This window comes from Polistes dominula, unplaced genomic scaffold (genome assembly GCF_049000335.1).
Source record: "Polistes dominula isolate Pdom_NZ unplaced genomic scaffold, Pdom_raw_medaka contig_49, whole genome shotgun sequence".
Classification (NCBI taxonomy): Eukaryota; Metazoa; Arthropoda; class Insecta; order Hymenoptera; family Vespidae; genus Polistes; species Polistes dominula.
Genome location: NW_028300914.1, coordinates 4731881 through 4756308, shown reverse-complemented (window position 1 = coordinate 4756308; position 24428 = coordinate 4731881). Strand labels below are relative to the sequence as shown.

The 24428-nt window shown below is 29.0% G+C and overlaps 1 protein-coding gene across 3 annotated transcripts in view; it reads left to right on the top strand.

Annotated features, from left to right (window-relative positions):
- The window catches only part of LOC107065052 (igLON family member 5), a 74629-nt gene extending 50517 nt beyond the window's left edge, over window positions 1–24112 (top strand). For all 3 annotated transcript variants that reach the window (XM_015318354.2, XM_089179810.1, XM_015318355.2), the window contains 5 exons: window positions 255–346; window positions 3947–4119; window positions 18117–18272; window positions 19045–19378; window positions 20848–24112. In XM_015318354.2, the coding sequence (XP_015173840.1) occupies window positions 289–346; window positions 3947–4119; window positions 18117–18272; window positions 19045–19378; window positions 20848–20987 (861 nt within the window). In that variant the 5' untranslated portion in view covers window positions 255–288 and the 3' untranslated portion in view covers window positions 20988–24112. The remainder of the gene's footprint in view (window positions 1–254; window positions 347–3946; window positions 4120–18116; window positions 18273–19044; window positions 19379–20847) is intronic.
- Window positions 24113–24428: the final 316 nt, after the last annotated feature.

The window sequence follows — 24428 nt, the reverse complement described above, 5'->3', positions numbered from 1 at the left end:
CTCTTTCTCTTTCCATTTCTGAAGTTTCAAATAACTCGTAACTCGAATCATGCGTTTCAAGTCGATGGGGCTAACAACCTAAATAAAAGCTATTAATACGTTCCTGTCTACATTTTTTGAAAGTATCTAAAACAACGTAATGTTTATTATTCCTAATATATATATATATCTTTCTCTTTGTTTATCTTTATCTATATATATATTGTTAATTGCATATATACCGTGTTTTAACTTTTGTCTTATTTTCATTACAGTCGCTGATATTTCACTATCCAATCGAGAATCATCATGAAAACTCTCTTAATCCTGGTTGGACTCCTACTCGAAATACATCTTCATTTCACAGGTACGTATAATCATAATAAATAATAAATAAATCACAACATAAATTAAATATCAATCTTGTGGGATCTATATCTTCTATTATTACATTTTTTTTCCTTTTTTTCTTCTCCCATAAATTTTTAATTGATCTAAGTTTAGTAGAACTTCTTTAAAATACGAGGTTGAAAATCGTTTATTATTCTTCTTAACTGATCTGACACCTCTTTGACGTATATCCAATAATTAAATCGTCAAGAATGTATAATAGAAAACATTGAAGATTTTAATTTACGCGATTGTTTGTTCCAATTTTTTGTTCCTTTTCAAATCAATGATGATAATCAAGTAGTAATAAGAAGAAAAACGGTATTATCATTTTGATTAAATTTTAAAGTGCGATTATTTATACTTTTCTTCCCCCTTTTCTCCCGCTTCTCCTTTTCATTTTTTTTTTTTTTATTTGTACGAAATCGTTGATCACGTATCATCCACACACGTTCTTAATTTTCTTCTCAAACGCTATAGATAACTGACAAGTAATTTCCGGGTATATCACGTTGCCCGAGAACCGACGAGAACTTTTACCTCGTTAGTGAGATAGAAATTCGTAGACAGCGAATAATACATAGTACGTAAAAGGTAGATTAGATCTGATCAGATTAGATTTAAAAAAAAAAAAAAAGAGAAAAAAATAGGAACTCGTTGATAAATCGTCCTCCTTGCTTCTCCTTCCACCACCCCCTTATACAAAATTTTTTTCGCATATTTATTTTTATGTTTCTTTTTTCAACATTTTTGGATTATTTTCAATATTCAGTTTTCCATTTTAGTTTTATCTTTTTACATTTATATATATATATATAATAAATATTCTTTTATTATAAAGAAAAAAGAAAAGAAATAAACGTCCATTTTTTTTTTTGTAACAACGTTGAGCTTATTCCACGAAATCAGAACGACGAGCTTTTACTTTTTTATTCTTGTCCATTCGCTCTTTTCTTTTTTTTCTGTAATCATTTTTATTTTTTAAAAAGTAGAATTTTTCGAATTTAGGTCGTCACAATGGCGATCGTAGCTGTAGCCTTCGTCGTCGTCGTCGTCGTCGTCGTCGTCGTTGTCGTAGTTTTCGTTTTCGTTTTCGTCGTTGGCGAGCCCCTTCGATCTAATTAAAAATTTAATTAAACGAATGCCATTCGGTATTTTACTCGACCATTTTACGACCCTCCCTGTGACCCCCCGAATCCCCATATCGAACTAAACTTTTCAAAGTTACTCGAAATTAATCTTGAATTTCGGCTTTCGACGCTAATCGTTTTACCAATTTTCAGGATTTTACATAACTGAAGGGTCCGAATTCCATTGACTATATATTTCTTTTCTTTTTTTTTCCTTAGTAGAAAACTAAAAAACTTTTAATATTTTTTTTTTTTTTTAAATATACTCCAACAAAAAGTACAACTATGGATGAGAAGTTAATCGATTGAGATCCAATTCGTTTTTATACCAATAAGAAGAAGAGATTTATTTATTTAACAATTCAATAAACAGAAACTGTAAGATTTCGTTTTAATTTAATGACAAAGATAGAAAAAAAGGAAAAAAATGTCAACGTAAATTAATGAACATTTAATTGGCTTAACTTGATTAAAGCAGATTTTGTCAATTTTCTTTATTCGATATTTTTCTTCTTTTTTTTCTTTTCTTTTCTTTACCAATAAAATGTAACATTTTACTCGTTATTTATTTTTTGTTTAGCGAATGGTACGATTATAATGTTATATCAAAATGTAGTTTGTATTTAAATAACGATACACCCTTTTATATCGTATCAAAGGGAATTTAACGAAGCATTAAACGTTACAGAAAGTTCGAATTAATTAAGAGAGTTCAACTTTTTTAACAAACATTTCTCTCACTCGCAACTCATTCTTTTCTCTCTCTCTCTCTCTCTCTCTCTCTTTCTCTCTCTCCTTCCTTTCTTTATTACTTTCTCTTTCTTCCTTTTTTTTTAAGTACTAAAATATAATTCAACGTTTGATCGTCGCATACGAAATATTTGCACTCCTCAAGGTTTCAACGTTCCTAATTGGTACCGGAAAACTTTATAGAATATTTATTTTGTAAAAATTCAAGTTAAAGGATTGAGAAGTACTACATTGTTTTAAAAAACCAACACAGATGAATAATATTTTCTATAGAATAAATCCCACTTTTATTGGAGGTTGTTGCCCGAAAAGTTCGCGATACGATTTTTTAAAATTAAATTTATGTTTTATATAATATGAAAATATAAATCAATTACCAATATCAATGCTTTTCGAATGATTAAATATAAACACTGAAATAACGAGAGCGTACGATAATGATTTAATTTACTAACGAAAAAATATTTAAAAAAAAAAAGAAAAAAGAACAGAATGAAAAAGGTCATGAAAAACCAAGCAAGAGGGTAAAAAAAGTTCTACCAGAGGACACGGTTTTAAACTTTGTTCAACGTTAACCTTTAAAAAGAGAAAATGAAAAAACAAACAATGCCTAAAGGATTAAAAAGTATACTACACTTTTTATTTTTAAGAAGGGTCTAATTAAATTCATGTTTTTATACTATGGGAAGCAACTATTTTGTGTAAACGCGAGAACGAGGAGTAAATGTTGAGTTTCGTTAAAATAAGAAAGAAAGATAGAGGAAAATGGAAAACTGGGTGAAGAAGAAGGGGTGGCGAAAGAGTTGATAGTCGGTTCGAGGGGGGTGATGTTGTAGAAGTATAAGGGGGTGGGGGAGGGGGATACAGAGGAGAGTTTCTAGTTGAATCTCCACGGAAATTCAGCTTCGGGAGTACTTGGTAGTACCCTGGCAAACGTAGCGGGCAGACCCTCGTAATTGCCGTGACTAAGTTATTCACTTAAGCCACTTAGAGTACGGCCCGGTTATGCGTTATCGTCGCGATGGTACCGGCATTAATCTCCAAGTGAGACGAGTTGGTCTCGCTTTTACCATAGCGTCGTTAAAAACTTCTTATTCTTTTTTTCTTTATTATTCTACAAATCGAGGCATCCCATGAAAATCGACCTTAATACTTAGCCACTGTGTAACGATATACACGTATTCATATCTTCTTTTGTAGAGTTTTCTCATTTATTTTTATTGTAAGATTTTCTTTTATATCAAGTGCAATATGCAATGAAATAAAATGAAATGAATAATACAATGAAATTTTTGTTGAAAATGTTTGTGGGATGTTGGATGTAATTTTGTTTGATATTTGTTTTTCGGTTTTTATGAATGTAATATTAAATATAATGTTATGAAAGATTGTTTTTATAAATATATTATATAAAATATTTTAAATAATATATATAAATTATTATACAATTCTTATTTCTATTGTTTTTAAAAATAAGATCAAATACTATTAGATGAAAATATTTTTAGAAATTATTATAGTAATAATAAAAATAATGTATATAAATTATTATGAAAATATATATTTCATATGAATTCGTAATATAAAATTATTATAATGATTTTATTCTATGAATACTCGTTTAAATTATTTTTTTTTTTTTTTTAATGAGAAATTGTAAAAGATATAACAGAGAGAGTTTCTTTTGATTATTTCAGAGAGTCATGCGAAGCATCAACAAGAATCGAGTTCTAAGAATGTAGTCGAACCATTAAATGGTTTCGAAGGTAAAGGAGAAGATGTTCTCGAGGGACCAATCAGTGAAGTCGTTGCTCAAAGCGGAGGCAAGGCAACCTTACCTTGCAAAATCACCGATCCTGGAGCTGGAACGGTAAGGGATTTGTTATTCCATCGTTTTTCTCTCTCATTTCGTTTCTTTCTCTTATTTCTTTCCTTTTTTATACTTGTTTTTTCTTCTCCTTGCTTCTAAGTTCTTTCGAATTAAGGGGTTTTCTAGATCGTAGAGAAAACTTTCTTGATAATTTGAACGTTCATCTTCTTTTTTCGCGTCATTCTTATCATTTCCAATTTTCATTTTTTTTTCTCTTAATTTTGTCAGCTATTTCAACGATTTTTCTTTCTTAATCCATTGCAATACATGTTTACCTCGTTGATTTTGTTATACTTATTTAAAATTATTATCAACGTGCGCGTAAAGTAAAAAGAAAAATATATATAAAACGATTATCAAACAAACAAATCATAACATAACGGAAGAACTCTGAAACATCCGAATTTCGGTATTTTATTTTTTTATCTCACATAATCCTTTGTTAGAGTGACCAAAAAAAGAAATAAAACAAGATATCAACGAGTTTCCTGGCTAAGCCGGTACTGTAAAGTTTCTAATTTTTATCAACCATTGCTACATACACAGATATATGCATACATACATACACACATACATACATAACAGACACTATATTCCTATTTCTATTTCGTTCGTTAAACCTTGAAACGAGAAAAAACAAATAAAGAGTTTTTTGTATTCTTATAGTAACAGAAATAAATTGCAATGAGTTTGTTGGACTCTGCGATGGGTGAAAAGGGTGGAAGTGGGTTTCGAGTAGTATTTGGTAATATACGATATCGAAAGTTTCCTAATGTCTCGAAACAAAAAGCGTGACGTTAGCAGAGGACCGAAACAGTACACAGATATACAATAAATAGTACACTCTGATACACCACTTTTTCTATTGTCTAAAGCATGTATTGTTTGCTTCCCAACGATCTCATTCTACTTCTCTTTATTTCTGTTCCTCTTTCTCCGTGGTTTCCAATTCTCTATTATCTAGCGTCTCGTCATTTCGTAGAAACAAAATTGGCCTAGTTTTGCGTCACCACATGCACGTTACCATGCATAGTCCAACCAACCGTCACGAACCGTCTATCTAATTTCTACTCGACATAAGATATATTTGTTATTTTATCCGATCCTCTTTCTATTTAAATTTCCGACTCGTTAACAGGTTGAATAAAAGGCCCGGGCTATTGAGGGATTCCTTTTTTACACAATTTAAATACGTTTTACACATCAAATATGTTCTACTTGTTTAAATTGTTAAAATTTTTTTTTTTTAAACGATCCAATTTCTAAGGAAACATAAATATCTTACAAATTAAAAATCAATCGTTCCATAAAAATGTAATTTTAAAATCAATAATTGTTGCGACGTAAGATAATTAATTTAAACGCTAATCGTATAATCTATTAAGTTCTATACATCTTCAATTAACTATTACTTTATTCATCTTAATCCGTTCAATGTTAGAGATTAAACTATTTACGGGTAAATGTCTACGCAACATGTTTTACGACATCTTGAATCTTTAATTGGATTTAGGTTTCCCGTTATTCTCATGCTATCACGATTCCTACTACTATCCACCATCAACCCATTGAGAAGCAGTTGCATTTAGCTAGCTTCGAGCAACATTACGTAGCTAGATTTATCGCGGTAGCGCAGTGCGAAAAAGCGAACAGCGTTATTGCCGCCTCGATAACGAATGGCTCTCTCGCGAGTGGCTTCCGCTAATTTTCTTCATTCCCCATCGTACCCTCCATCCCCTTTAACTTTTAGATAAATTGCTTGCCACCACTCTTACCATCTCTCCACTTGCCCCCTCTTTCTTCTCCTACCCCTTTTCCTTCTTTACCACCGCCATCACCTTCTTCTTTCTCTTTCACCTCTTTTAACCCCTTTCTTTCTCTTCTTTTTTTTATCCTTTCTTTCTTTCATTTTATCTCATTTTGTAACAGTCCCACTGTCGAGGATATTTCACATCGACGAATTACACCCGAACGTAATTCTTTTCTTTCTTTCTTTCTTTCTTTTTTTCTTTTTTTTATTTCGTTCCTTTCATCTAAACCCTTTCCACGGGAATACTATTTTGTAGTAAGGTTTTACAGATACACGTACTCACATAAAATATCACCAACTAAAGAAATACTTTAATACATTCCCTTTTTCATGAGTCTACTACATCTGCTACGACAGCAATTTTCAAATTATATTCGACATCATTTCCTCTTTCTCCTCAACCCTTTAGCATCACCACCACCACCACACCATCAACACACTATAACTACTACCATCAGCAGTTGAGTATTGCTTCGTTATTTTTCTGTTTTTCATTATTTTCTTTTTTCATACTCTGTGTCTGGATTTGACCCTTCAAGCTGAAACCACAGGGACGTTTCGAATATTTTTCCATGCTCAGGTGTTAAACTAATACTCTTTCTCTCTTTCTCTCCCTCTCTCTCTCTCTCTCTCTCTCTCTCTCTCTTTCTCTCTCTCTATTTTTTTCTTTACACTATATGTGTGTGCATGTGCTGTGTCTGTCTCTCTCTCTCTCTCTCTCTTTCTTTCTCTCTCTATTTTTTTCTTCATACTATATGTGTGTGCATGTGCTTTGTCTGTCTCTCTTTCTCTTTCTTTCTCTCTCTCTCTCTCTCTCTCTCTGTCTGTGTCTTTTTACATTGACTTGTTTCTTTTTTATTCACGAAAAAGGCGGAAAGAGATGAAAATCTAGGTTACGTACATACGCTTTCTCTTTTTTTTCCTTTTTTTTTTCTTTTTTTCTTTTCTTTTTCTTTTCCTTCATCTTTTTTTCTTTCTTTCTCTCTCTGTCTCTCTCTCTCTCTCTCTCTTTCTCTCTCTGTTTCTATTTCTCATTTTTCCACCCCCTTTCTTTTTAACTCGACGAGACATAATTGTAGAAGTTGGAGTACTAGTAACACTTTTACTCCAATACATCGTTTTAACAAATTTCAAGTAGTATGAAATCAAATTCAGTTTTCTATATAATCTAAATTAATTAAAATTGATTAAATCTTACAAGTATTACTTGACAATTATTACTTGAAATTTTTCTTTTGAGAATGAACCAAAATGAATTCTCTTAAGAATGAATCATTTGAAAGGTTGATTTAATATATTTTTTTTTTTTTCAAAGATTTATATTTAAAAAGGAATACACTTATAGGAAGGAATGAAAGGCAAAGTAAAATCGCAGTAGGAAAAAAACGATGGTCCGATATTTCGTCATTCGTATTTATGAAACGGATATATTCGTTGATATATTTGTTGTAACATTACGAGTATACAACTCAGCAATTGATTTTTTTTTTTCTTCCTCCTTTTTTTCGTATCTTAGTAATCGTTAGGAATATCGAAAGTTTTAAGCTCTTTAAAAATATATCTGAGCTTTGCCTCTTTATCAATTTTTTTTGTTTTGTTATTCGTCCTCGCAAATATTCGTAATCCATTAGCCTTCTATAACGTTACATAACATTCGAAGTTCGCGTAATTCAGGATATATACACATACATATTGTACATATATGTTGTATTATACTCGAATCATATTTATTTAATCTCTGTGCGAAATTAATAGTGATAACATTTTTTCTCTCGAATCTGCAACATATATAAAAAATAAAATTAAAATTTAATCCTAAAAGATAAAATATAGAATTTACTTAGTTATTTATTTTTATAAAGTTTAAGCTTTCAAGATAATTTTAAATTCAATTATCAATCTTAAATTGAAATGAACATCTTGCAATAATTTATTTAAAAAAATGAAATAATCCAGGTGGAAAAATTTTCTTATCTCGAATAAAATTATTAAAAGATTTAATTAAAAGATTAGTTGGTTTTTTTTTCTCTCTCTCTCTCTCTCTCTTACTTTCACAAATATATTCAATTCTCAATCTTTTAAATAAAAAATAACATCTTGAAATAATTTGAAACATATTTAACAATTAGGATAAAAATGTAATTTCAGGGTGGCAAATTTATCACGTCTCAAATAAAATTATAAAAATTTAATTTAAAAATTTGTGATTTATTATCTCTTTTTTGTAAAAATACATTCAATGCTCAATCTTGTAAATACAGAAGTTAACGTCTTGAAATAATTTACCCAATATATGTAATAATCCAGGTGGCAAAATGTTTTTATCTTGAATAAAATTATAAATGTTTAACTAAACAATCTGTTGTTTAACTCTTTTCATTTTTTACAAGAATATATTCAATGCTCAATCTTATAAATAGAAAATAAAATCTGGAAACAATTTGAAACATATTTAAAGATTAAGGAAAAAAATGTAATTTTGGGGTGATAAAATTGTCTTATCTCGAATAAAATTATAAAGATATAATTGAAAGATTTGTGAATTATTTCTCTCTCTCTTTTTTTTATAAATATATATATTAGGGTGGGTCAAAAAAATGACTTTTTTTTTTCAAGTGCCACGCATTTGAATGATATGGAAGATTTAAATTTGATGATTTTTAGACAGATCTCATTTTTGCTTATGAATTTTATAACTCGACAATAAATGACTATCAAAAAGTGCACAATACAAATTTTTGTAGGAAATTAACTGCTCTATAAAAATGGTGTCTTATGTTTTGTAGTGTCTTATGTTTGATATTCATCATCAAACTTTCATGCGTACTGATTTTTGTTTCTGAATATCTTTTGAACGCTTAATTTAATCGCCAAAACATAAGACACTATTTTTATAGAGCAGTTAATTTCCTACAAAAATTTGTATTGTGCACTTTTTAATAGTCATCAATTTGAATGATATTGAAGATTTAAATTTGATGATTTTTAGACAAATTTCATTTTTGTTTATGAATTTTATAACTCGACAATAAATGACTATTATAAGATGCGCAATACAAATTTTTGTAGGAAATTAACTGCTCTATAAAAATAGTGTTCTTATGTTTTGGCGATTAAATTGAGCGTTCAAAAGATATTCAGAGACAAAAATCAGTACGCATGAAAGTTTGATGATGAATATCTTTTGAACGCTTAATTTAATCGCCAAAACATAAGACACCTTTTTTATAGAGCATTAAATTTCCTACAAAATTCGTTTCAAACATTTTTCTGTACAATCAATAAATAATGAGGTATGAATTTTAATCTATTGAACTGAAAAAAAAAAATAAAAAACTGCGATGCGGAGGATCTTCCTATTAAAATTAAGAGCTCATATTGGGTGAGAATTCTTTTAAGGTATCTAGGAACCCATTTTTGCGTGGCACTTGAAAAAAAATAAGTCATTTTTTTGACCCACCCTAATATATATATATATATATATTTTTGTTCCGTCACCTCTTTCGAAATATGTATTACGTTGTTGTACATTCCGTCGCGTTCGTTTTCGAAAGACTCACGCGGAACCGATTTCGTCTCGCATCAAAAAGCACACACACAGTTTCACATAGGGCATGAATAAAAGATGAATTCGTCCGTGTATTTTTATCTCTCTCTCTCTTTTTCTCTCTTTCTATTTCTTTCCTTCTCATTCTTTCTAACGCTCACCTAACCAAAGACGAAAAGCTACGAGAAGGGCGTTTCCTCTTTAGAAAGAAAAAGAAAAATAAAAAAAAAATAAAAAAGGAAGAAGAATGAAAGAGGAAAATCGAACGAAGAGGAAAGGGATATTCCGGTCAATGTTCTCAACTCGGCATCGCGACAACCACGACGAGAAAGTCGAAACTCTTTCAAGTCGCATTACCAACCCCCATCGCGTTTTCCAAACTCTCCCGTTTGTCCAACCATACGCGAAGAAACTTTCTTTATCCTAACACCGCAAATGTCCTCTTTACATCGACCACAATTCGATAGAATTTTAATGTTTTTCGAGATATATATAAACGATATACGATTTAAATTCACTTGGGTTTTATTGAACTTGTTCTTGCCATTACTATTTTATATCTTTCGGTGATTCACGTTTAGGATATTGCAAATATTATTTCTTCGATATTTTTAGTTTAGTTAAAATAATTAATTTTATACGAAAAATAAAAAATTAAAAAAATAACAAATGACATATATTAAGAGATCGTAAATTTTAGATTCTAAAATTCATACTTCAAATTATAAAAAAAAATATTATACTGTTTGTAAAAATTCATCTTAATTTAAAGTAATATTGCAATAATAATTTATATTCCAATTAATTGTTATATTTTATAATTATAGAATAAAAATTGTAAATATAGATTTAAAAAAGCAAAAAAGAAAATTGGATTTCTCATATAAAGTTTAATTAAATTCAGTAATTTGTGATTAGTTGTTTTTTAACAACAACAAGAAAAAAAGAAAACAAGATAATAAATATAAATATAACAAACAATAACTAAATAGAAATATAAAAAATTTTTTTCAACAAAGGTATTCCAAAAGATTCGAATAAAAGCAATTCAATAGGATGAAATTTTCCGGAAATAGTATCATCTCTTGTAAAATTTACAAAACGTTTTAAAGGAAATGTAAAGATATTCGATTTAATTTGACAGTGATTTCGCCCAATCGACCGAGAAGACAAGTGAAGATTGAAAGTAAAAGAAGAAGGAACTAATGCCAGTTATGAGAATAATCGCTATTATTCAATGGAATATAATCATTTTTGTAGGATTATTGGAAAAGCTTCGACAATTTTCATCGATTTCACGCTACATACTTACTTATCAAAGTTCTCATAGAAACTTTGATACTCGAACAGTTTAATAGGAAAGTTACTTTAAGTAATCGTCCTTCAAAAAATGATCCATCGTCGAGTAAGAATATCCTTTGTTAAAAAATTTTTCTCTAGTGCTTCTTGACATGAGTTGTCTTTTTAATTTAAATAAAAAAAAAACATAAGTCTAGAGTAGTATCTCGTTTAAAAGAAAATATTTCAGTATCACGTTAATCTAAAAAAACAAAAAATACAACAAGCATATCCTATTAAATTTTCTAAAAAGTTCCTGTGTGTCATATTTCATTTTATTAAAAATATCTTATTCTACATGTATTGTTATAATAAAACATAACATTTGACAAGATAAAAAAAAAAATAATAATAAAAAACCATCAGCACGAACTTTTTGAATATTCAATGAATAAATACGAAATCTTATTTAGTCGCGTGTAGAATAATATTCGTCAAGCATATAATTTATAATCACAATTCGAAAATAGAAAATAATAATAATAATAATAATAATAATAATAATAATAATAATAATAATAATAATAGTAGTAGTATAAGGTTCGTGAGTTGGATCATTGTCATAAGAGAATGGATTTATCAAAGTTTTTATTAGCCTTAGATATTCTTAGAAAATTTGATTTCTCACAATGCTTATGACAGCTATTTCTGTCTACCCATAAAAGGAAAACATCAAGTGGATATATCTGATGCAGAATTGGCAAAAGCAAGTAAGAACGTATATATATATATATATATAACTTTATAAGGTAGAAACGTCGTCGGCTTGGTTAACTATTCGACCTCGAAGCAGCACTAACAATCCTGATTGCAACCTCCCTCAGTCGTTACAGTCGTCTTAAAGTTTTACGTTGACTCAATGTAAACTTTCAATTGTATACGATAAGTCGTTGTTGATACTAAATAATATTTCTTAGTTTCTTCTTATTTTTAACGTGTTAATAAAAAACAACAATTATTTTTATTTCAGAAATTTTTCACATTCCGATATTTAAATTATCACTCGCAAAAAAAAATTCGAGCCGATTAACATTTTTTATTCGTCTTGAAAATCAATTTTTCAATCTAACGTACTACACTTATTATAGTTTACCAAAAATATTCTTACCGATTAGAAGAATAATTAATATGTGAAATTAAAATATATTAACGAAATTAACGTTATTTTTTTTTTCAAACAACCATAGTTGTACCTAAACAATTTTTTATAAATTAAAAGAAAACATTGTTCATCAGGTAAAAATGTTTTCATTAACCGGAATGAACCTTTCTGGACAATTCAATGCTATTCGCTTTAAAACGTCAAAGTTCAACGAACTTATAAATCTAATACAAAAGTATATCATTTGCCAGACACATTTAAAGTTTGCGAACTAAACATTTGTGAATCGCACTACGTGCAAAACGTTTACTTACCTTTCTTCTTCTATTCACGAAAGAACGTTATAGAAAAGGAAACATTCGCGTTTCCCTCTTGAAAATCACTTTTATCGATTCAGCTTTCAACGACATCTTTAAGATCCCAACGAAGCCATTTTATCTTTAGATCGTCCTGTCTATACTATTACTCTTTTCGCGAAAAACCTCTCTCGAGTTTGAATGCTCTGTAAACAGTTAATATGCTTCACAAAAATTTACAAAAAGTAATATTATATAAACGCCGAGAATGTGTTCGTTGACCTGGTTTTTTCGAATTCAAGTGTAATTCCATTACATTTTTCCTTGAATATCTCTCTCTCTCTTTCTCTCTCTTTTTAATTCTTTTTTTTCATCTTTTCTACTAATATGAATCTATCTACGTTTATTTCTTTTTTAAAATCTCAACTTTATTGCTATCTCATCGTCAGTAAAACCTTCAAAGAATCTTCTTCGGGATCTTCGACCTTAATTTTTGCCCCCAAAAAAATTTCACCTTTTATAATAAAAAAAAATAATAATACCTTAATCTTTAGAACGAACTTTTTAAGAATGCCCAAATCGTATGAAAATTACGTTCTTTAAAATTCATCATCCAAGCCCTTTAAAAAAAGTATTAAAAAAAAGAGGAAAAAAGTAAAAAAAAAGAAAAGGAGGAAGAAAGAAATACCCTGAAAGGTTCCATCAAATAACTCCCATATTAAAATAAGTGTTAGAAATAATATATAGTTTTTCCCTTATTTTCCTTATACGTTCTGAAAAATAAAAGAAAAAGAAAATGAAGAACAAAAATTCTATTTCATCGTTTCTCGATTACATAGATACCTTGAATGAATAACTTGATGAAAGGAGAAATGCATCCTATGCAAGCGTTCCTTTTCGAGGAAGACGTTTCTCTTTTCTTTAGCTTTATACCGAGGTACACTGCAAGATCAGAGGTATATACTACACATGCAAAGAGGTTGATTTCAAGCGCGTATCGAACCGATCCAAGCTTTCCTTTTTCACATTTTACTCTCATTCCAAGTACGATTTGAGAATACGGAAAAAGCAATCCCATTCGTTTCACGATTCTCGAGCCTCCACTTTTTTCCTCCAACTTTCTTCACCCATTCCCTCCTCCTCCTCCTCTCACTTCCCATTATCTATTTTCTCACCCTCACGTGCAATCGGTTTTTCTTATTTCTAATTTTTTTTTGTTTTCTTTTTTTATTTTTACCTTTTATCTTTTCTCTTTTTATTCATTGCTTTCTTTTCTATTTTTTTTCCTTTTCTTTTCCTTTTTCTTTTTTATTTCTTTGATCGTACGTACCATTCGCTTATCCGTATTTATATTTGACGCATATCAAAGAACAACTTTCCTAGTCTCCTTTCTACATTGAAAATCAATGAGTTGGCAATATTTTGCATTTTCACTATGATACTACGCATCTCTAACGATTCCACGTCATACTACTACTATATCGTTCAATATTTTCCCTATTCCCTTTTTCGTCACATATTTTTTCCTTTATTTTTTTTTCTACTCTCTATTTTGTTCTGTTCTTTTTTTTTTTTTTTTTTTTTTTTTTTTAATAACGCGAACAACTCTTTCACGAAATTTGCAAATATGTTTGATAATAAAAATTCAATCGGTAGGGAAAAGGAATTATTTTAAATAATTCTAAGCGAAACTTTTTTATAGAATCGTTGAGAAAACGCAATATAAATCGAAGAAAATGATTGGACGATGAAAAAACCATGAGTGTTTACTCGTATAAATAAATAAATAAACAAAATAATTTCATTTTCTTATTTTTTTTTTTCAATACTAAATCTACTATCTACAAATCAAAAGACTCTTTTTATAAACTTTTAAAACGAATTTCTAACTAGTCCACATCGTTATTCGATGAATTCATTATTCCTATTTACACAAATGGTATAATACTTTTATTACACGTGAAATAAATAAATAAAAAATTAATACATGATAGAATCAGTAATAAATTACAATTGATATTAAAAATATTCTTTTTACTTTAGCGCTTGTTATTATTCATAATAAAACTTTCATTAAAAAAAGACATGAAAATACATGCATACACATCATTAGAAGAGTTTGATTGTTATTAAGCAAGTATTATAGATGTATAAAGTTCTTCACGGTTTTATCAGTTGCAAAGATAGCATTATAAGTACGAAGAGATAAGTTACAATTCATACTAATGAGAGAGAAAGAAAGAGAGAGAGAATGAGAGAGTGAGAGAGAAGTATAGTATTACAGCAAGTAACGTAATGCTTCGAGTTTCCTTCGATCCTTTGATGAAGATCGTTCGTTCTCTTTGAGCTAACTTATAACGGATGTTATGTGCACACACATTTAATGTACATAGAATATATATATATATATACGTGCGTGTGTATGTGTGTCTTTGTGTGTGTATATAAAGGTATGGGCAGGTACGCGTAAAAGCGAGCCGCTTAAACTTCAACTTCGATTCGTTGAGAAGATAATAAAGAAGAAAGAGAGAGAGAGAAAGAGAACGCTAGTAGTTCTTTGAATAGAACTTTCCTCGTTATATGGTAACACTTTTCAAAGCATATTTCTGATAACCAAATGTGAACTTCCGTATACTCTTTCGCGAATGATCGAGCCAACGATCTTTTAAAGATCCTCGTTACGTGATAACGGTTGGCTGTTGTGTTTAGTAAGGTTGTAAGATTTATATTGCATCGTTTCGCTTCATCGTTTCGTATAAATCTCTCAAACACTTTAAATCTTATATTTTTATACAAAACGTTCAAGATCATTTTAAAGATGATTATCGCTATTAAAGGAAAAAAATTACAATTTGATAATAGATATTTTATATTTTTTATTTCTCATGTTGAAATATATATACGTATTTGTTATAATAAAATTATATTACGATTATACTAAGGATAATATAAATTTCTTATATTTTAATATATAATATATCTCGTTTTTATATAAATTATAAATTTTTAAGAAATCTATGGCTTATATATTTCTCCAAAAGTAAATTTCAACACACTTTAAACGATCTTTGTACTAATCTCCCTTCTAAAAATTGAAAATATATAGAAAAAGTCAACTATGGGTTTCTCTTTCTTCCTTATCCACTTTTCAAATGACATAGTTTATCTTACAAATAAACAAATCATATCCAATATCGTTTAACATTCTACAATTCGAAAAAATAAAATCAGATGATGAAATGAAAATAAGAATCATTTTTACTCTTATTTTATATAATAATTCTGACATGTTTAATTATGCGAAACACGTTGAAAATTTTGCTAGGCCAAGTTTTCGGTACTGTTCATTTTCTTATTATAATTTCCATTTAAGAAAGAGAAAAGGGGAGTAATAGAGGGGGATGAGAGAGAAATAGACTGAAGATCCAAGGAAATGTAGTTGGAAGGATATAGTTAACTATACCAAGGTGATCTTTAATTAAGCTACTCGTCTCTGGTATATATATATATACAGGGTAACGTAAGTACTTGTACACTTCCACTTGATCAACGTTCACCCATGAATCATGGGTACTCTTCCTATCTAAGAATATATATGTATGTATATAAATTTATGCATGCATACTCTCATGCTGAGCTTTGCAATTTATCGTATTGCAACTATGTCAATTTAACGAGCTTTAGAAGAAACATTAAACTGTCAATTGATCGATAATTTTCTGATAACTTATTGGATTAAACTTAAGGTGATTGATAAATGCGTATCGATAAATTTTTACCTACTAATCATTTTTCTTTTTTTCGATAATGTAATATATCTATAATTTATTTTATACGAGTATTTTTAGATATATTGTAATTTTAATCAATTTTTTTTAATTATTATTTTATATTTGTATACGATAATTGTTTGAATTTATATGAAATTAAGTGGCAAGTGTTAATAAACTTTCTGATAGCTTATTGGACAAAATTTAAGGGTTAATCAATTTCTAATTAGCCCTAATTATATTTTTTTCTATATTTTTAATTTATCCAAATATGTACATATTTAATTATAAGTATATTATAATTCTAACAAATTTTTGATTAGTCTACCGTAAATCTTGCTACGTTCGAATAACAATTATTCTTAAATTTAATATAGATTATAAATAAAGAAATAAATTATTAGATAATAATATTTTAGAAACCTTAAAGAATAATAATAAATTTTTTTCCGATTTTTAAAAAAATGATAAAATTAAAAAAAAAAACCATCTTTGGATAATAAAATTCACCCGACTAATTAATAATTTTATGTTTGTATACGATTACCATTGAAATTTATGTGAAACCGAAGAGCAAATGTTCATTCTTATTCATTTTACTCCCTTATTTTCTCTCTCTCTCTTTCTTCTTATCCCTTAAGGAACTATATCTATCTCTTTCTCACTGATATTCACTACGTTCTCTTCTAGAAGACACGATGAGGCTCACGTAACTTCGTGCTGATTGAGGTAAACTCGAGTAGCTGATAACTTCGCTCAGTTGTAGAACTCGCTGGTGGCAAATACACTTATACAGTGAAAACCTACACACACGTTCTAAGTCATACTCGTATAGGCTTCCACCATATTGAACTTCCCGTTACGACAATCCTTAGGTAGGATAAGGTGCTCTTAGCGTGGAACGGAGATACTACCGAATTTGGGATTACAGGAAACATCCTCGGATTACATAGTAGCAATGGTCCTACTACTCTCTGAAACATCATATCGTTCGGGAATTGCTTTCCTAGGAAATTTATTGCTTAGAAATGTCCTAATTACGTTCTGGTCACTGATCAAAATAGTTATTAGATTATATTTTGTGTTATAAATTAATACATTTCTTTTAATAACACATATTATCAAAATCGTGATGTTGATTTTATGAAATTTCGTGTAAAATATTTCCATTAAAAGGAACAAACGATTAAAATATTATAAAATTACTTCGATTTGTTGTTTATCATTATTTATCTTTTAATCTTCTTTGATAAGGTTAAACTGGTATCCCCATTTTTTTTCCTTCTAATTTCTAACAGAGTTAGCGAATCACTTTGTATACCAGACGATAACGAGATATTTGTAACGAGAATATAGTATATAGCTCCTCGTTAGATGTCTCCAAAGTTATTTAAGCGTGAAGCGCAAAGCTCGTGTCCTAATTTTAACGTAACCTACCTTAAAATTAGTTAATTAATGTCCTAATTCCCTACTTTATTCAAGGATTGTTGGAAACAAACAAAAAATCGTATTAAAATTTTCCATAGGTTGTAAATCAATGCGAAATAAATTCGTTCTGTGTTTTTTTGTTTTAGTTGATAAATAATAGCACCAACGAATATAAAATTAATTACAATGGATTGAGAAAAAAAATGGAAACTTCGTTTGATTCAAGTACCTTCTGTTTGAAATTAATTGTCGAAAGAATGAGAAAGACAAAGGAAGAAGTATAAAAGCGTTTTGATTCAATCATTTATAAAATTTATACGCATCTACTTCACATTTGTTTTTTTTTTTCAAAACGTTAAATCATTTTCGATATTTGAAAAGAAGAAACAAAAAAGAAAAGAAAAGATGGATAAAATTGTGTACACACAAATATCGATGATTTGTTGAAATAGATGAAACCTAGATAAAGAAAAGATGGGTATAGATCAATGTTAACATATTGAACTATGGTAGGAATAAGAAAACCTACAAAGATCCAATATATTTCATGTTATACCTCGTAAACTATCTTTATTCTTACATCTTTTTTCTTCTATATATATTTGAGAAAATATCATCTCTAAACAAAAGGAGAAGCGTGTGTATGTGTGCGTGCATGTATGTCTCTTTTTTTGACAATGTTATAACTTGCACGTTTATTTTTTAGATCACGTGGTTGAGGCGAAAGGACAGACAATTATTGACTGTTGGCACTAACAGGCATTCGGTCGATACTCGTTTTGCCGTACGTCATACGAATACTGATTGGGCACTTCAAATACAAATGGTCACTCCTGGAGACGAAGGGATTTACGAATGTCAGGTACATAGTTTTTTTAATTTTATTTCCTTTACATTGAAATTTAACTTTAATATGATTTATTTACTATGAAATTATATTATAACATTTTAACACTAAACCTATCACACTTGAAATCAATTTATAAAAATCCTGTAATTAAACAAACACAAAGTGTAAACGTATACAATTTACATTATTCACTTTTAAATAATAGTTAATAATAAATATGTGTGTGTGTATGTGTGTGTTTTTTTTTAAGGAATAGGAATACATGAAGTGTCGGTAGTTTTTTTTTTTTTTAATAATCCTTTCGATTAATGCGAGATGTCTTGTAATTTTGTATTAAAAATTGAAAATTTAATTTTCATTTCTATAGAAAGTAATATAATTTAACATTTTGATATTCTATTGGCCGGTAATGTCAGGTAAATGTCAAATCAGTTTCTAAAGGTTTAATAATGGATGTACGAAGACAATGGACATTAACGTTTGCTTCATCTTGTTGATCCAATAGCGAACTATTTGAATAGAACGGTTAATACCATTTCTATGCGTTTTTGTATTGCTTAACTAATTGGAAAAAAAAGTAAAAATAAAAAGAAAATGATCTATCGTATATATTATCCTAAAATGATATATAGTTATTTGAACGTAAAGTAAAAAAGAAAAAATAAGCTAAGATTAAGACGTTGTTGTAACATCGTTTTTATATGGGAAAAGGTTAAAGGTTGAAAATTGTTAAAGAAATTTTACTTGACAGGATGAAAATGAAATTATGTTTTGGCGTTTTCAGGTAACGTCACATCCCATACAACGTAGTTTCATACGCCTGAAAATCACAGAGGCGTATTCGATAATACCGGGTGCACCAGATTTACACGTGAAACAGGGCTCCAGTTTGCGCTTGGAGTGCCAACTTATAGCAGCTACGGAGTTGCCCCAGTACGTGTTCTGGTATCGTCAAGGGCGCATGATAAACTACGACGCCGAGCCTGGTGTTAAAGTTGATCTTACGAAGAGTGGCTCCATTTTGATGGTAAACAAAACGAAGCCGACGCACGGTGGTAACTACACGTGCAAGGCGAGTAACGCGAAACCGGCATACGTCATGGTTCATGTCATCGAAGGTAAATATATTTTATTATTTTATTTCTATTCAAAAATAATCATTATTAATATCGATAAATCATTCGATACAAACTTTCCCGTGCATAACAATTTTATTTTTATTTATTTATTTGATAGAAAGTGTATCCTCTATTATAATAGGAATTTTAATTTTTTATTATTTTTATTATGAATATATATAGTAATAATATTTATAATTATTATATATATTTTAATAGGAATATACTTGGTGTGTATTAAGATATTAAATAATAAAAATACTAAATAATGTACAATTTCTTGAAATATATTGAATACAAAATTTTAATATACGTAATTTACATCGATTTAGTTTTTTCTTATCGGCTTTACAATTTTATAGAAACTATTTTCTTTCAACGTTATTTTAACAATTATTTAGAAGAAAAAATAATCATTTTATAAGGTTCGGAAGCATTATAGTGATATACGATTTATTTTATAATAATAGATTATTTGAAAGAAATTTGTTCTATTGTAGCTGAGATTTCAATTAATTTTAATGTACATTTTCTTTTCGAATAACGAACACGCTAGATCGAACAGAAAAGATAATAGAGATAGAAAAAAAGAGATAAGAAAAAGAAATGAGTATCTTTTACGTGAGCAAACTTTCGAGTAATTCTTTTGGTTTTAGTCTCATTGAGTATCTTACGACTTTGGCATTGCTCGAATTCGTTTAAAATGTACTTTCTAAGATGAGATGAAAGAAAGTATCTACTTTCTTATCCTTTTTGTTAATTTGACAACTTCTTTTTGGTTCCCTCGAACTATTCTTAACGATATTTCCTGAATGAGAAATTGTTAGAAGGACCGTGAACAATTTGAACAAGTACATTTCACCAAAGCATCCCTCTTAAAGATATTCTTATCTACAAAATGTTACATCGATTCAAACGTTTTCTAACATAAACATATTTAAATATTTTTTTTTTTAAAGACAATTAGATTATACTGTACTCTTGACTACCATTATAGTACAAAAATCAATATTGTAGAGTATATTCTAATCAACTATTATTAGATTTATTATAACAAGAAAAAAATACTTGATAAAATAGAATAAAATAATATACACCGGTTATCCTAGAATCTTAGGTTCAATATTATATATCAAGACAATTATATTGTATTCAATTATATTATATTATACATATATATTAAATAACAAATAAGAAATAGCCTTCATAAGAATTAATTAATCTACAACTTAAAATCACACATCTACAACTTGAAATCTCTAAATTATCAAACCTCATTCAAACACTCCTCGATATAATTTAAAAATTTCTAACAAAAAATGAGTATAAAAATGGAACAAGAAGAAAAAATTGAGAAACCGTGTTTTAAAATTTTCCCTCGTAGTAATAAAAAATAAAGAAAAATTAACTATAAAAGTATTAAAGCTTCGTGAAAATTTAACCGATAACTTTCTAATCTCGTTAAATAGAAGAGGAAAAGCCAGCAGCAATGCACGGTGGCGACAGGAGGAACCTCAGTCCAGCAGTTTTGGCGAGCAACTTTCTGGTATCCCTACTTGCAGCCGTCAGCTGGAGGATACCGAATTTCACGAACCTCTACCCGACGTGAATCATCGGCTATGAAGTTTTGCCGGCCAGGAACACTGGCACCAATAACTCGTTTCGCGGTGACGGCCATATTTGTCTATCAAATCCGCATGACCCATCCCCGTTAATAAAATCCAACACGAAAACGCATCATCATACTCTAACATCGGATTTTTAGAGCGCGTTGCGTCGATATGATTAAACCAGTTCTTCTCTAAATCACACACAAATATAGACACACCCATGAGAACAAACATAACACAGCAAGCTCGACACAAATCTTCCCATCATCAACACATCTTTGATCGAAAGAAAAAAAAAATATTAAATATTAATTTTCTTTCCAACAATAAATTTTGGACAACAAACAAAAAAGAAATGGAGACAGAGAGAGAAACATTGCTTATTAATTTTTTGTTTTGTTTTTTACTTTATTGAATGACCATATGCTGAAAAAAATTATATTCTTGTTCGATAATGGTGTGTTTTTTTCTCCTTTTCGTTTTATTTCTAAATAATCAACCTGATTTTTTCATCACTCGTAATTTTTTTTCTAATAAAGAATGTTGCAAATAAAATGTTGCAGTTATAAATGCCTTAAATGTAAATTGTATAATGTAAGTAGAATCAGATTTGTCTTTTTCTGGTTTTATTACGGAATAAGTTTCTTGAATAATAATCTTTAATAAATTTGTTAATTTAAAAATTTTTTCTCGCACCTCTTATAATAAATCTATAAAATTGATTAATTAATGACATTCCCCCCCTATTATTTTTATTCTTATAAATCGTAATCTCTAAATACCATAAAATAAATTCTCTTTCTTTTTTATTTCTTAAATTACTACTAATTTATTAATTTCATGAATTAAATATTATCAAATTTAAGATTTAAAAAATGATTACATTTCGGTAAGAATTATACGGTCAAACTGAATAAAAGCAAACATTAAACTTGTTACCACACTTTGAAAACTTGAAACATTTCAATCAAATTCTACGATATTTAATAAACACCTTATAAATAATCAAAATGTGGTAACATTTGTTTTTAACGACACCCTATATATATTTCTCTTTCTCATGTTCCTATTTTGTCTATTTGTTTTTTCTTTTCTCGATAAAAATTTTCAAATTACTTTCCATACATTTTTCTTTCAAAAAAAAAAAAAAGAAAAAACCATACATACATACATATATACATGCATAAACATATACACAGACACATATATAAACAAATATATTCATTGTATTCTCGTACGCGCTCATAGTCGGACGAAATATCATCCTTCGTTTTTTGGAATTGACTTAGGGATCGTACAGTAGGATACGTTTTACTCTTAACATAACTTCTAATACGTGTAACATAAAAAAGGGTACTAACCATACACAAGAATGTGGAATGCAATACATTTTCCACATACTACATACTACCAACTACTACTAACTACTACTATACTACTACTATTACTACTATTCTACTACTACTACTACTACTACTACTAAACCACAATGTACAGAAAATGGATCGTGCGGGCAAAACAATAGTCTTTCTCTTTTTCGAACAAAATTTGGGATAAATAAAATAAATTCATTAACAAAAATATACATATAAGTGAGTGGTAAAAGAAAAATGATTTTTTCAAGAAAAATTGGAAAGTGTTATCAGTTCAAAACGAGCTATCGTATTACATATATAAAAATATATGTATGTACATTTAACAAGAAATATGCTCGTGTTTGAACAGATACGCTTGCGCAGTTCGTTAGTATCCTTTCTTGTGTGTGATATCGGCAAAATCGTTTTCTTCGTACGTGCATTCAATAGTTATGTAAGTATTCGTTATCAAGAAACAATATACATACGCATACACAACTAAAACATAACATTTTACGTGTAAAATCGATACATACAGAATTACACACATTTATTATAATTGTACACACATTTGCGTACATTGTATGTAAAATAAAAGATTAAAAAATAAAAAAGAAAAGAAAAAAAAGAGAAAAAAAAATGCAAAAATAAAAATGTGAAGAAGAAAAAAGGACGAAAGGGAAGAAGATAAGGGGGAAGAAAAAAAATTAAATAGGGGATATATATTATAAGTATAATACATACAGAATACGTTTCGTCGTCATGTACGTACATGCATAAACACACATACTCACACAGAGGACACTTATTACATGGAATAATACTATGTATGTATGTACGTAACAAAAAAATGTGTACGTGTGGGAGCTGAACGAGCGCCATTGTCATTTTTCGTGCCGTTTAAATTCAATCTTTTTCATTATCTCGTCGTCGTAATCATTATCATCATCATCATCACTATCATCACCATTATCAATGTCATCGTCATCATCATCAACATCAACATCAACATTATTATTATCATCATCATCGTCATCGTAGTAATTGTTCTTCCTTCAATTGTCCTTCTAATTACGATCGTTCGATCATCGATCGTATTCGACGTCGAGATAATCATATTTTTCACGCGACGCACGAGAAAGAAAGAAAGAAAAAAAAATAAATAAAATAAAACAAACGCACATGATATCTTATCATCGTCTCTTTCTCTAATTTTCTTTTTTAACCCTTTGAACACGAAACTCGGCTAACGATTGCAATCTACCTTCGAACGAAATGATTTTTCTATTAATATTTAACGATTTTGATTGTATAAAAGAAAAAAAAGGAAAATAATTTCGAGCAAAGGAAGGTCGGAAAAATTGATAATCTCATAAATACGTCCTTAATCAACACGCATTGCTTTCGTTGGAGGACACATATATGCACCTATAGCACTCAAAGGGTATTTTTTTTTTCTATAAAATTTTACGTTACATGTAACATCGATTATTTTCTAACGTGTACTCATACGATGGATATGAAATCATTGACCGAATGAATTAATTATTGTTGTTTCTTTTTCTTTTTATTTATTTAAAAAAATTGATCATGTTAAGAGAAAGAGAAAAGAAACAAAAAATAGGAGGCCTCTCTTAACGTCATAAAGACGATCGTGCGTCACGTGTGTCGATCGATATTTATCTTCGTATGTGAAAATTAATGTAAATACCAGGGCCGAAATAATTGATCCTACACAGAACTAATATAAATAAAACATTAATCGTCAATCCGATCGTTTCTTTTAAGTTTCAATTAATTGATATTACCTTATAAATAAATATAAGCGCTGTATAATAATGATAAGAAAGAAAAAAAATTATATGTATATTTTTACAGAGAATAATTAAATAGAAAAGCGCGAAAGGAGAGAGAGAGAGAGAGAGAGAGAGAGAGAGAGGGAATGAGAAATCGGTAAGTAAAGAGAATTGTTTATTTTGCTTTGAAACAAAAAGACTCAGGCACAAACACGATGGGTTTTTTTTATCCTTTTTTTTTAATAAGGTTCACAAATGGAGAAACATTTTTCTACATTTAAAATGTTTC